At 39.9% G+C, this 15689-nt stretch overlaps 1 protein-coding gene across 2 annotated transcripts in view; it reads left to right on the plus strand.

Moving 5' to 3' along the window:
• Positions 1–15352, plus strand: part of CLVS1 (clavesin 1) — a 162571-nt gene extending 147219 nt beyond the window's left edge. Inside the window, exon 5 of one of the 2 annotated variants that reach the window (XM_054590188.1) lies at positions 14240–15352. In XM_054590188.1, the coding sequence (XP_054446163.1) occupies positions 14240–14327 (88 nt within the window). In that variant the 3' untranslated portion in view covers positions 14328–15352. The remainder of the gene's footprint in view (positions 1–14239) is intronic. The other variant, XM_054590187.1, reaches the window with a different exon arrangement.
• The last annotated feature ends 337 nt before the right edge of the window (positions 15353–15689 follow it).

Below are 15689 nucleotides of genomic sequence, written 5' to 3' on the forward strand. Positions count from 1 at the left end.
TTATATTCTCTAAATTCCCCTCCTGGATCTCAGATCTAAGAAGTGAGAAGGTGTCATAAAGACATTGTTAGCCATCTGATTTTGGGAGGGAGGGGTGTGGTGGGGAGAAGACAGGGAAAAGCCTGGATCAAATTCAGATTTCTGAGCCAGAAAGAAATTGTAGGCCACGTTGCTCCCTCTTGGGCCCTGCCTGGGTGGTCAAAGTCAGTTTAGCTGTTTTTAGCTGTCAATAGAATTGGCTCTGACCATGGTGATCTTTCTACACGCAGCCCTCTTTTTATAGGGCGAATGTATGCACTTGCTGGATAGCTACTCATTTCCAGCAAAAGTAATACATCATCATGAAATATAATCCATACAAAAAGAATGAGGGGTGGCAGTGTGGGAACAGGAGGACCCTTGTCTTCTAAGCAAAAAGGGTCCTTTTTACTGTGTGGCCTGGGAACAGATGTCCCATATGGATGTTACGTTCAATAAAATTACCTAATGCTCAATTCTGAATAAATGACTCACAGTCTCTGCTGCTCCTGACTTGTCTCGTGACTGGTTTCCAGTGAAAAAGAATGGAACTTCTTCATTTTGGGGTGTTATTCCTACCCAGGCAGCTAGAGACTGAGACGTCATTGCTTCTAGAAGCAAAGACCTCTTGGGTAAATCATAAATGCCCAGTATTTTAGGCAGATTATTGGATACTGGGTGTATTTCTTGGATCCTAATGGGAATTTGTTAACATTTCTCAAATAACAACAACAAGTAGCTGCTTAGCTTCATCGTTGCTTGCATATCTGGCTGAGATGGAACTTTCTCTTCCGTGGCAGAAATGAAGGTGCCATCTCCTTACAAGCGCATCCTACACAATCACGCAGTATTAGAGGGAAAGGACATTTGTGCAGTGCATTTGGTCAATAAGAAAATGAATGGAAGTGGAACTAGGAAAATGTTTTCTCTTCTTTTTAAAGAACGGCATGACAAATTCTGAGATAAAGTGTTCTGAGCTCCTGGCAAAGTGGAAGTCAGGTCGAATGAGAAGGAAATGAACACATGTGGGTGAACTGTCTGGGTGCAGTTTCACGTTGAAACCGTTTGATTACTCACAGTGTATGTTCTGAGAAAGACTCTTGTTTGCCCAAGCACCATGCTCAGATGCAAGTACTTGGGAAGGGAAATGGAGTCCAGGCAAGAAAAACAAGGTACATTTCTTCCCTGCGAACATATTGCTGTTAGTAAACAAACATTTTGCTGGATTCCAATAAAGCTGATGCTGGGTATGCCCAACATCTAGCCAGCAATGAATCTCTCTTGTAAGTCTGAATGATCAGAGTGTGTGATAAAAATCTCTTGGCAGTGTCACTCTGAAAAATAGGGTGCTGTGTACACAATCATGGTTTCTTTTTAGATTTAGGCAAACTTTGTGGTAGAGAGCATTTGGGCTTAACGTGTCCAGACTGTGGTGTTTGAGATTTTTATGTCAAGGCCATAAGGGAGCGTTGCCAGGCTTCCAGCATCTCACTGGAAACTCCTATGTTCCTGTCGCGGTGGTGACCAGCCCAGGAGCCCGGCTGCACTTTGCTCTGCTGCTCTTCAGGACGGGCCGCGGAGGTACCACGTGCCACGTCCCAGTCCCTGCCTGCTTGCTCATACTTTGTGGCTTTGACGCAGTGGTTATACTTTTCCTCTCTCTTTGTCTTTATTTCCCAGTTTTACTAGATGCAGGTCCTCGTCATTTTCTTCTACTGATTATTTTAGTTATGTGACTTTGGGCAAGTCACCCAACCTTGCCACATCTTGTCTCCCTCAATTATTAAGTGGATATAACTCCAGGGGTCATTGTTAGACTTGAATGACAGAAGGACGAGAAAGTATACAGCAAAGTGCTAAAGAAGAACAGCTCAATAAATAGTACTTTCTTCCTTAACGTTTTACATAAGGATTTCCATTTTGTTACAGTTTTGATTTCTCTCCTAATGGGAGTTTCTCCAAACAATGAAAATTCTCAACCCCCTAACAAAGAAACATGGAATAATTCGGTTCAGTGGCTTGAAGGGAGATGCTTTGAATCCCTGGTTAGGAGTAAGACTTACATTGGCCAGTTCCCTTTTTTGCCTTATTTTATGCATAGGGCCAGCATCGGACCTTTTGTATCTTTAGGGCCCTGCACCCAGAATGTGGCCAGGCAGGGTAGGTACAGGGCACAGAAAACAAAGCCGAGCAGAAAGAGGAATTAGAGACACAGACCCCCTTGCCTTTCTTCCTTCTTGTCAGTCAAGCTGGCCTCCTCTTCACCACCTCATCCTGGCCTCAGCCTGCCCCTTTTTGCCTTGGATAACACCTACAGCTCGATTGGTCTTTGATAGTGATGCCCCTTTCTCTCCTTTAATTTAATCTAAACTGTTACCCATGCGGTCTTGTGTACAATCTTTAAAAATCGTAATGATGCCACTGCTTTGCCTAACACCCACCAAAGACTTCTTACTGGTCTCCTGCCTCAGATTAAGTCTGTGCCCCTGTAGTGCAGGCCCTGGCCATGCTGGCTTTCATCCATCCCCTCATGGAGCCAGGCTTCTCCCCAGCTCTGGGGTGCTCTTGGCCTCGCTCGTGGCCAACTGCTATTCATCAGAAGGAGGCATCTGCATCCACTCCCTCTCGACACTGCTGAGCCCCTTCCTTCCCACCTACTATTCTCTACTGAATTCTGTTTCCTTTTTAATAAGGGTCATAATTTCATAATTATATATTTGTGGGTTCTACTTATATATTAAATCACCCTCCTATAGATTATAGACTCTTTGGGGGCAGGGAGTGTGCTATTACATTCACCAATATATATCCTGGACCTCACATAGTTCCTAGTATATAATAGAGGCTCAATGCATATTTTCTAAAGAAGGAAAGAAGAGGGGAGGCAGATAGGGAGAGAGAAAAAAGGAGAAGGGAAATAGGAAAGAAAGAAAGAAGAAACTGTGACAGTAAGTGCTGTCGGAACAAGGTACTTTGTAGGATGAGGAGGAGGTTATTGTCAACCATCCATAATGGAGTAAGATAGTAATATGGTCTTTGCAATTAGTTTGACTAGAATTTGAAATTGTCTCTAGGGCTATCAGTAACTGACTCCTTAATCTTATTGTTTCTCCAAGCTTCTGAATTTCCATGAACAATGAACATTTATAATACTTATGTTTTTGAAAATCTTATTCATTTATTTATTTAACAAATATATATTGAGTACCTACTGGGCACCAAGATACAGTATAGGATAGAGGGTATTTACGGGACCAGGATCTGAAATCAGAGTCTATGGATTCAAATTAGTTGTGGTGTGACCAGAGTAACTATCTCTCTGTGACTTTGTTTTTCTCTTTCTAATGGGGAGTAGTCATAGATCTGCCTTTTTCTTGTGCTGTGAGGATGAAATGAAGTGAGTGCCTGTGTTAGCTGCTGAGGATAGAGTGGTTCGCAGAGCAGACACTGTTCCTGCTCTCTAGTCTATAGTTTACTAAGAGAGATGGACTTTAAACACATTGCTATACAGCAGCTGTTTCATGATTATCTTGACAAGTGCTTTGAAAATTAGTATGTCACAAGGGTGTACATTGGGGGTCCCGATCTAGTCTGAGAGGAGTTGGCAGGAAGGGCCCTTCAGAGGAAGCTACACATAAGCGGAGACCTGAAGGATGAGAAAAAGATTTTCCAGGTAAAAGGAAGAGAAGTGGGAGCAAACACCGTGCATTCAGAGGGACCAGATCAGTTTCAAGGAGTTGCTTGTTTTACCAAAAGGTAGGAGAGCAGGAAGTCAGGAGATTAATGGCAGGGAAGTCCTGCTGGGGCCTGCCCTGCAGGGCCACATAGATCTTGATAAAGATACTGAACTTTATGCTATCAGCAAAGGAAACCCATAGAAAAGTTTTAAACAGGGGAGTCATATGGATATAGGAATGTATTAAAAAGCTCACAGTCTCCTAAGAAGAATGGGCCGGAGGGGAGAAAAGTACTGGGGCTGCTGCAAAAGTGCAGGCAAGAGATCGTGGCAGCTGGACCAGGAGGCGAGAGTGATGGTACAGAGAAGACAGACTTGGAAGTATTTGGTGGGTGAAATCAACAAGACCTCATGATCAAGTGGCTGTTGGATTAAAGAAAGGAGGTTTTAGGAATCACTGGCGATCTCTGGCACATGTAACTGAATGGAGAAAATTCCTGTTCCCCAAGACAGGGAACTCTGGAGGAGGTGCTCACAGGGGAGAAGGTCAACAGAGGTGACCACTCCATCCTTCCCCAAATTCTCCCTCTATCCCCTTGACTTCAGGGACACCACATCTAGGACACCTCTTACCATTTTGGACACCCACCCGGGAGTTCTCCCTCCCATGGCTCCCATTTTTTATTTATGCATTTGAGCTCCTAGTTTATGAGTTCCAGAATTCTCTTCTGAACTTTAGAACCATCTATGCAACTGCCTACGTTAGACCTCATGTTAACCATGTTCAAAACTTAACTCATAACCTCCCCTCCTCCAATCTTGTTGATTCTACCCACTAAATACAGATCTGAATGCATTATTGTAAAATATGATTTTGTGTATGTGTGTATGTTTTTGAAAATCAGCTAGTATCTTTAATTGGAACCAAAGTAAAACAAAGATCTAAATTAAATAGTAGTAATCCTTCATCTGAGTGAAGGTGCACTCTCATGAAAGCAGCACAAATCCCCTTCCCCCAGACTTCCCTGTCATGTTGTCCTGATTCATTTGCTTCCTAGCACTCCCCAATTTCCAGAACTTTCCATTTGTTTCCCTATTCATTGTCATTGTCAGCCCCTTCCCCTCACCTCTGAAACAGATGTTTCCTAGGCTTGTTCTGAGGGTTCTTGAAAACTGAGATTTTCAGGTTTTGAGAATTAAAAAAAAGATTTAAAATAGATAAAATAGACAGCTCATTATCCCCACGTTACAGATACAGTGGCTGAGGTACACAGAGGTTAAATGATTTTTCCACAAAGAGCAGATGGCAAAATGTAAATTCAGTTCTCTTTATTCCAGGTCAGATGCTCTTTCTCCTGTGTCACAGTTGTTCTTACACTATTTGTGCTTCCCTCCCTCCCTCCTTCTCTTCCCCCATCTCTCTCTCTTTTCCTTCCTTCTTTTCCTTCCCTCCTTCCATTCACAGTGGCTTATAGAGCACCTTCTTGGACATTTGCCTTTGCTCCTCTGTCTTGGATGAAGTCTGTTCCAAGTCCTGCCAGCCCCCATTCTAACCCTGTCTCTTAGACTCATTTGAAAATCAAGTTCCTCACCACGCTGTCCTTATAATGTGCTGCTCCTAAACTCCATCTGAGTCGGGAAGAGATGGACACTCAGGAAAAAAGAAATGATATCCAGGATAATCTAGTAACATCAAGGAAAATCATTAACATGTTGTAATTTAGATCCATTAACATACTGTCATTTGACTAAAAAAATATGTCCATAAAAGCTACTTTTTGTCAAGAACAGTAGCCATCCTTTTCTAACTCTGATGGAGCGAGTCATCGTCATTGTCTCAGCAGCTGGCAGCTTCTAATATTTTTCTACATGCGTCAGAATGTCATAGTCCAGGTCTACCAAAGTCCCTCCACTGAAGCTGTGCACAACCAGCTTTAGAGGGAGGAGAGTAATTAGAAACAATTGGGATGCTCTGAAACTGACTGACAGCTCTTTGTGCCCGTCTAATTCTAGTGGATTATGACTCTATTCAAAGCAGGAGGTGCAAGCACCTGCAGCCATTTGCTGTGATCCTATTTTAAGTTCTGATTAGTAGAGGGGGAAAATTCTCCAGAAGTATCTGCATGTTAAAAACATATGATTTTTTTTACACTCTATCCGACCATATCAGAACTCCAAATCTACATCAAAGTAAATACAGCAGTGCGTTCCGTTTCTCAGAACTTTGCAGACCTACACACAAGGAGACTGTGTGGTGATTCCAAGGCTAGTTGACTGGTTCAGATATAGCTTGGGCCATAAGATGTCTATAGGCCTCCCTCCGACACCCTGGGTTCTGACAAAGGATTTGGGCACAACATACACTAGCTATGACCTTGAATTCTGCCACACTTTGGTTACATTAGGACCACTCTGCTTAAAGGAATTCTTTGGTAAATTGCTCGGTGAAATCAAGAATTCTTTTGTAATGCAAGTAATCTCCTGCTCCACATCTGTTTTCTAAGTTTGCAGTCTTTTCTTTGCTTTTCTGCAAGTGGGCAGACATGGGCTGTCTGTGTTATCAGGCAAGGCAGTGTCAGTTGTTCATGTTCGTACTCAGGAACATGTTAGGAAAATGATAAACCCTTTCAAATCTGATCATTTCTCCTCCAGAGAACTCTAAGTGCTTTATTATATCCTATATCTCTCATAACCTTGTGGAGAATATGGTAATATTCTCTTACTTTACAGATGCAAAACTGTGAATCAATATGACCGGACTACACAGTTTCATAAAGAGCAATAAACTCCTGTGTAAATGAATTAAACAAAATGTCCAGTTGCAGCTGCCAGTCTCCACCATGGCCTTTTCTGGCCTCCTTCCTTATTCCTCCTTCCTCACGTCCAGGGTCCTGGACTGCTTTGTGTGCTGGCAGATGAGCTCTGCTCTCAATTAGGCCCAATCTGCTCCCTTTCTCCACACCAATCAACTTGCCATGCTGGCTGACTACAGCTCTGCAGGGGTGTTCCCAGGTGTTTTGGTGAGAGTTATACATTGAAAAGAAAGAATTTTGAAGTATTATTAAATGCCCTACTGGTCATTACAGATGAAGATATGATTTCATAACCTGTAATTCTTAGAACACTTTCTTTTTCTGAATGAAATTCTATTTTCTTCTCTGATTTCATTTGCTATGCCTAAAATAAAGTTTTAATAAATAATAAAATGATTATGTTAACCATTGAATTCATCAATACCTATAGGAAAAATGCTTCTCTGAGAACCTGAATACTAACAGTTCCATATATATGTATATAAATATATACATATATATGTTTATGTCCTTTGGTTTCTTACTAAGCCTTAGATATTTCTTGTGCAGTATAGCATAGTGTTTAAGAACGTGGATTCTAGAGTCATAGTGGGGTTTAGATTCTAATTCCACAACTAGCTGTGGAAATTTGTGTAAATTAATTAATTTCTCTAAGGCTCAGTTCCCTGATCTGCAAAGTAGAATTAACAATATCCGCCCCAAAAGAGTATTGTGAGGATTCAACAAAGACAATGCAGGCTAAATACTTAGTGCAGAACCAGGCGGGTATTAAGTGCTCAGTAAATGGTGGTGGTTGTCAGTGATGATGATGGTGGTGATGTTGATGATGATGATGATGATAATGATGATGGTGATTATAACCAGCCATAATAATGGGAAACTCTTTCGTAGGTGACAATTCTAGAAATATCCAAATAAAGTTGAAGTATTTTTTTTCCTAGACATTCTTAAACTGATTTCAGCTGGGACGGCAATGTCTGCTGACTGCTGGTTTGGCGTTTTTGTGCCCACAGAACACACTTGGAGGCTACTCATCAGATGGGGGCTACTTGCCGCAGCAGGAAACCGTGACTTGGGGAGGGACCATTTATAGCAATAGGATACTTTAAAAATCTAAAACACTTTAACAGTGACACAGGAAAAGAGTAAAGTAGCCCCTGGCAGCTTTGAATTCAACATTTAGAAACTTATGGAAGTGAAAAATATTTTTAAAAGGTAAATCCTTTTGGCCCATGAAACTAAATATACAGAGCACATATTAACTTCAGGAAAGGAGTCCCATGTCTCACTAACTTTTGTCATTTTTATTATTATTGTGATTTTCTAGAAGGAGATAAAAACCAATGCTGAGGTAGAGAGGTACTTAGACTGTTTAAACAAATTAGCTTAAAGTCTGAATTGTTTTGAAAATTGAAGACTGTTTTCAAGAACAAAGGTGGGTGATTGTAACCCCGTCTGGTAGCGTTCAGGAAATCCTGGAGGTAAACATATCACCTCAGCCAAGACCACACTTTGGCAGTCAAAGAATGGGGTGTCAGAAGACTGAGTAGGCTCCTCCGTGGAGTCCCACAGCGAGCGGGTGGCGTGGGTGACGAGAAGAGGCCCAAGCTCAGTCCACGTCCACCAGTTTACCTCTCAGAGGGCCCTTGTAATGGACAGCAAAACACAAACAAAAAAACAAACGAAAGTCTGGATTCGTAATGTAAAGTTCACATTAAACTTGTTCTATGTTCATAAAGAACATTTCTACAAATATTTTAAATTTCTTCCTAAAGTTTTCTCATAGTACTTTATTCATTTACAGATTAAAAAAATGCATATGTTCATCTTCATCTAAATGATAACAAATTAGCAGTCTTAACTAATGAAGTTTCTAATTAAAATTCAAGCAACAACAGTGACACTCAGAAAAGAGCTCGGGTGTCACATGAGGCTTTGTGTGTGTCCGTGTGAGGATTAAAGGAATTAATATGTGGAAAGGCTTAGCACAGTAAATATTAGCAATAACAGTTGATAATGTTGCTGAGGCCCTTTAAGATGACTATGAATTTTTAAATGAGGATGAATATATTACTCTAGGTTCAGCTACAAGAATGATAGAATAAATAAGGCTCTAGACCAATGTAGGCCAATAGAAACATTGGATGAGTCACATGTGTAATTTAAAGTTGTCTTGTAGCCACAATCACCAAAGTAAAGAAAAACAGGGGAAATTAATTTAATAATGGATACAGAAAATATAGTTTCAACATATAATTTTAAAAACTCTTAAGGAGATAATTTATATTCATTTTTCTCATGCTGCTTTTTGAAATCCAGTGAATACATTACCTTTATTACCTTTAAATTTGGACTGGCCCAATTTCAAGTCCTCCATAGTCACATGTGGTTAGGGCTCTGTGTTGGACAGCGCTGCTCTTGTCCTATTTATTTGTGAGCCCAATTTCACAAAAGCAACCTGTTTTTATCCTTTCTGAAAGCGCACTTGCTTTCTGTTGGATTTTTTGTTCCTTGTTGTAAGAAGGGTAGTCCATGCCAAAGACCATTAGATTTAAACATAAATACATTATACATTTTTATTTGAGTTATAGTACATACAGACAAGAACTGAGTTAAATGTTTGGCTCATTTTAAAAATAGTTCACTTAAAAAGTAACAGAATATTTATTTCCCCTTTATTGTTTTCTTTATATTTCAATAAATAGTAGCAGACTGTATTGTCAAATTAGAGAGAGGTTTATTTTTTATTTTTTCACTTTAATAGTGAAAAGATTTTCTGCTTTACATGAAAAAGACTTAGGCTTATGTTTTATACAAAATTAATTTATTTATTGTGTTCAGTAAACATTGGTTGTTCCCATTGAGTATAACCGTGTTGCCTGTAAGGGTGATTTTGATTATGAACAGTTTGGTAGCTGAACAGAAGAATCTGTATATGTCTTTAAAATATTCCTCAAGACTCCTTATCGAGGACATTATTGAAGGCATTACAATAGAAAGAAACTCATGTTGCTTCAAACAGTTGAAAACAACTATAAATATGTTGTACTGGAAGCTACTTAATTAAATACTTACTAATCAGGTGAAACTTTCTGTTCTAAAAATTGTAAGATGTAAGGTAAGGTAATAAGGTTAGCTTTCTGGTGGAATAGTCTCATCACTTATTTTGAATTTTAAAAATATCAGTCTTTATTTTGAAATGTTAGTCTTTCATTTAATTGTTAGGTTCCATGGTACACCGATACATAAGATTTTCTCTTACAAGTTTTATAATGAGGTTTTGAGCTGATTCATGCTTGGTAGCTCAATTTGTAAATGAAATCTTCCTGGAATTTACTTACCTTTCAAATCAGTAAAAATTAAACCATGGCTATAGATCTTTGATGATATGAAGTGGGGAAAGTTCAAATTTTAGAGGGGAAAAGAGGAAGGAAGGGAGAATGTAGGAAGGGAGAGAGAAAGACAGAGAGGGAGGGAAGAATGTGGGGGGTGGGAAGAGAGGGAGGATGGGAGAGAATATAGTAGGAAAACAAAATGTAGCTATCAAGGCTAGGAGGAAGCCTTTGTTAGGGTGGTTTGCTACACCACTGAGATAATGATGGTTGAAATCATTCAAATCCCTCCCCTGCCTGACCTTGGGGTTATGCTGCCTTTTGGTGTTAGAAAGAGGACCCAAGAGAAAAGTCTGAAATGTTTATTGTAGCTGAAGTGTTAAGCTTCTTATGAGAAGGCAAAGCCCCTGAATGGAGAGATTACCACCAAGAGGGATCTGGACGAGGCAGTCTCGAGACAAGTGGCTCCTCCAGGGTTAATACACTAAATGCACAATTCCTTAGCACTCTGTTTACAAGTGGTGGAGACATTTCTATCAGTGAGCAGTTGATCAGTCTTCCCAGAAATCACTTTAATTCAGCTAAATGGACTGAGGGCAAGGTCGAAGAATGATGTTTCTCTTGCCTTAATTTATTTTTACTATTTTTTCTTTTTAAAATAACATTTGCTTTATATTTTTGCAATGAATTTCAAATCCTTCATAATATAGTGTTACTTATATCAAATGATTATTGTGTGATCAGGCACATAAAATTATGTCCTGCTGAAAGTAAAGAAGCCATACCATCTTCTCCATCCTGGAAAAATGTAGGCAAGGAAGTTATGTTTGGTTCTGCATGCTCAGCTCCTCTTTATTCAATTGTTACCCACCACTCACCCAAGTCATACTGTTTATTGGCTGAGATAAGAATGGCTGCATTCTGTACCTGCTTTCAGTGCAAGTATTGGGAGAAATCACATAGTCCAATTTGACCCCAGTTGGAGGTGGAGGGGAGAGCCACCTGGACAAGGACTGTGAATGATGTCATTGTGTGAATGACAGCTTTTTCCTTCCTTCCTTTCCTTCTAGAGCTAATGCTTCTCTCCCCCCAAATCCCTTCTTCTCTGGGTACTATCAGAGTAATCCCACATCTGTTTGTGGGTCTAGGGATTGGGTAACTAAAGCAGTATTTTCACAAAAGAATCAAGGTTTCTCAACATTTGCTCACAGTCCCTGGCATATAGCAGGAAACATTCACAAACATTTGCTATCATGTGTGAATGTAAATTAATGACTGTTTGAAGATTCAATATTTGAGATTTATTTTTTCACAGCGGCTCCCAAAGTAAGGTCAGGGAAAATTTGGAAACAAATCCAATATTCCTTAAAATCACAGACAATAATTTGGATAGATAACAAATTTCAAGATTCAAAAGGATGTAGATAGGGTTCAAATATGAACCAAATTTTAAAGGATGAAACTTAATATTCAACCAAGAACCTTCAAGATGGGAGAGAAATGGTTTAACAGCAGCACGTGTAAATATAGTTATATTTCCTCTCAGCTGTGTCATGTGAGTGCCAGAAAGACTAATGCAATTCTAGATTCATTTTCTGTGCTGTAACAGATGCATATGAAAAGGAAAAAAAAGGAAGCAATAATTTTACTTGGTTTAGAGATGATACCCTGTGGGCAATCGGTTGATAAAGAGATGCAGGAAGGTGCCGGAGTGGGGAGTTTTAGAAACCTTGGCACAAGAGGAATCTGGTTAGCCTTGGTGAGGGTGATGAGAAGGCTGGAGGGCACCGAATACTTAAAGGTCTGTTATGTGGACCCGATGGCTCCAGCAGACAGAGCCAGAAACAGTATATGGAAGTTGCGGAAGGACAGGTTTTAGTTCAAATAAAGAAGAACTTTCAGCAGAGTTGCCCCTCTAGGAGCTGGGGGAGTGGGCTTCTTAAGCTGGATATATTTAAGATGCTGCATGGTTCCTCACTGAATAGTTCCTATTGGGTTACTCTAGATAAAAGTCCCTTTTAACTCTGTGGTGTGATTCACTTGTCATGCTGTAAAATAAAGCCACCCAGCATGAAAGAAGAGAAAAGCTGTGTAAGGTCTCTAAAGTGGAATGGCTTTCGATGCCCTCTATTTTCACCAGAGCCTGTAGGGCAAAGCACTTAGGCAGCTGTCCGAGGTACTGGAGGGAGTTGTCCTGAGTGGTCAGTTGCGCTTCCCTGGCTTTCTTCATGCTTGTCTGGATATGTTCTCATGTCCTTTGGATTTTTGGCTTTTCTGCTCCTTATATAAAACTATTAGCATCCTCCCCCACCCCCATGCACATCAGGGCTTTAACTAAAGCAAAGAGAGACATGCACAGAAAATGTGTAAAAGAGCTGGGCTACCTGGGGCTTCCTCTGTCTTGTCCCAGGAAAACATGAATCCATTTTATTTTCAAAGGTTAGACTTCATACTTAAAGTTGAACAGTTTGACTGGATTTATATTTAGAGTAGAACCATTGTCCATTGTTTTGAGACAACTGCATGAGTTTGTTTCTTGGTTTCTTTATTTTGTGCTTCCTACATCACACAGATATCCTGAGTGGAGAAAAGAATCTTAGGCAGAAAATTATTTTTACAGTGAGGTGGAAGAAACACTAAATATTTTAGATGAACAGCTCTGCAGCCTTATGTATATCCCAGAGTAGTGTGACAGTGATAAACCCGCCCTGTTCTCCACTCTGTATTTTTGTTGCCTTTCGTATGCTACTTGATTTTGTTGTTGTTGCTCCTTAGGGTTTTTTTCCCCGTCTATAAAATGAAGACAACAATAGTGCCATTCCTTAGGGTTGTGAAAACAAGTCAATGCATGTAAAGAACTTACAACAATGCCAGATGCATACGTAACAGATACTAGTGTAATTACAGCTTGTGTTTCGGGGCCCTTAAGACCACCCTCAGGTTTGATAATTTTCCAGAAGGACTCACAGGACCCAGAAAAGCTGTTGTACTCACAGTTATAGTTTTTTACGGAAAAAAACACAACAACAAAAAAAACAGATTAGAATCAGCAGAAGAAAAAGGTGCATTGGGTGGAGTCCAGGTGCACTGGACCAGTTCCAAGCTTCTAGTTGTCCTTCCAGTGGAGTCACAAGAACAGAGCTTAATTCTCTTGGCAATGATGTGTGACAACATGTGCAAAGTGTCACCAACCAGGGAAACTCACCGATGCCTTGGTGCCCAGGGCTTTTATTGGGGTGGGGGAGGTCAGTCACATAGGCATAGAGTGTGTGATAGACCCTAGCTACTCAATCTTCAACTCTTCCCCCTATTCCTCCCCATTACAAGAGGTCAAACTGATACAGTGTGACCCAAAGCCCCGGCATACAAAAATAGGCATTCAGTATAGATCTTATTGTTGGCATACTATATAGAATGGCCGGAAGTTTCAGGTATACAAGGACACTTTTATCAGGCAGGATGTCCCAAGGGTTTAAAGGAAGAAGGCAAGAAACTGTCCTAAGGCTCTTGGAATGTGGAGGGCTTGGGTAACTGAGGCCTAGTGAGTTAACCATTCCTGCACATATTTGTAAATGTTGCTTGCTTGTTTGAACAATCTAGTTCAATCATTTTCTTAATGTTTTGACTGATTTTCGTCTTAGTATGTGAACATTTACTTAATGTTTACAGTGTGTATAGCTCTTATAATTTTCTATGAGCTGGAAAATAAATTTAAGTTTCAATCCATGTTATAAACTCAGGAAAGAAGTGGTTAGTGCTCAAATATGAAAGAACACATCAGAAACTAAAGATCACTACTATAATTGCCACAATGGTGATAATAGTGTCCTCCATAAATTTTAACTACAATTACATGTCAAATGCATTATGTATATTAGTAGAGTCCTTACCAACAACTGTAGGAGGTAGCGATAGTTCTATTTTACAGGTAAGAGAATAAAGGTCCAGAGTTTTAAAAATTGCTCAGCTAGTAAGGGGTAGAGTCTGTATTTACCATCTGATTCCAAAGCTCATGGTGTTACCATGCATGATAGTTTATGACTTTGAGAAACAAGGGCTCTAAAAAGTACTTAAAAACATTAAAAATCAAACAAAATTCATTTCATCTTATACATCTCAAGATCCATGCAATGTTTAGATGCTGGGGCAGGGTTGTGGCTAGAATACATGCTCCTTTTACCAATAGATGAGTTTTCTGCGAAAAAGATTCCAAGATGCCTCTCCCCATAAATATGTGGTATAGAAGTCAGAAAAGCAAGGAAAAGAGCTACAAAAAGGGGGAATTATAGTTATTTTGAATGTCTTGATTAATAAGGGGAACATAAAATCTGAGTGCCAAAATTGTTGCCATCATGAATTTTTTGTAATCATATCTTTTTCCTTCCTTCCCATATTATTAGATCTCAGTCTGTGGTAGAAGCCGGGACGCTGAAACATGAGGACAAGGGAGAGAATGAGAACACTCAGCCACTTCTGGCTCTGGACTGAACCCCGAGTCACTCCACGTTCCCACAAAATGCCAACCAACCGTCAGTGGTATCAGCCATCTCAGAAGCACATGCGCAAATGACCCACACAGACATGTGCATTCGGCTTGACACGAGACTTTCCACTCCTGCCACCCAGTGATGACTGTCACCAGCCCTTGGCTGGAGCAGCCAAAGTTGGATAAAGACTTGATTTTTTTTTTTCAATAAGCATTTTGAATGGAGGATGAAGCAAGGCAGTTATGTAAACAAGATTCCTCTCCCCCACATTTATGGTATTAAATAAAATGAAAAGAGAAAAACTAAATTCGATGCACACTGCATTAGAACAAAGATTTTTCTGAGGCATTGCACAGAGATCTTCAGTTTTTGCAATTTAAGGTTAAGTGCATTTCCAAGTAGATACATCAGAATTAAACTGTGCAGACACAGTTGTCAAGTTCAATGTAGTGCAAAAGCCCTGAGACAATAGTATCTCCAGTAATTTTCATTCTTATTGAATTATTTTCTTTGACCTCATCACCAGCATCTACTTGTTCAGCCTAAGAGCATGTTTTCCGAGGTCTGGCTATTTTCAGAGTTTGCTTATTTTGATGCCCTGCAAAAATGATTTTGACATCCCATCTTCTGTCAGGCTACCAGCTGATTATCATGAGCTGACTTTCAAAAAAGACACAAAATGTGAGATATGACTATTTCATCTTAGCAATGTGACTTCCATGGGCAACATGTGTCTGCAGATATGGGGCGAGGGTCCCAATGGAAACATGTCTGTGATTGATAAACCATTCAAGTTGCCTCACTTGAGTCACTACAGCTAAGAAAAGTGCTACTAAAGCATTTTCGCCTCCACTCCTTTCCCCCCACCCCACTTCTGCAACCAGTTAAAGGTGTAGAGAAAGGGCCTGGCTGTTGCCGAGTGGGTAGGTATTCAGCCATGGAGGAAGACCTTAAGGATGGCTAAATATGCAAGTGCTGAAAATAAGGGAAGACTAGGAATGCAGGATGAAATGCCAAAGATCATTGTATTTCTTTGTCTATTCTCCTTAGAAATGAGCCCTCAACTATCCATTCAAAGGAAATTAAATAAAATCAAAGATATCATAGGACATGATATCCTGACTTGTGCCATGTTTCCCTAAACCAGTTGTATGTTTTTACATATCTCTTATTCTCCCAGCCATCTGCATGACATAGCCATTCATTAGTATGACCAGTTGGTGCTCAATGCCAAATAAAAAATTTTAATTGATAATGAGCAGTAAAATATGATTTTATATTTTAAGGATTTGGGAGGGTTGTTAGCCAAAAAATTCAAAATTCAAAAGAAAGAGGTGATTCAACTGGCCATAAATCATTCTCA

The sequence above is a fragment of the Pteronotus mesoamericanus genome, unplaced genomic scaffold (assembly GCF_021234165.1).
Source record: "Pteronotus mesoamericanus isolate MK-2021 breed Mesoamerican mustached bat unplaced genomic scaffold, CSHL_Meso_final scaffold_174, whole genome shotgun sequence".
In the NCBI taxonomy this organism is placed as follows: domain Eukaryota; kingdom Metazoa; phylum Chordata; class Mammalia; order Chiroptera; family Mormoopidae; genus Pteronotus; species Pteronotus mesoamericanus.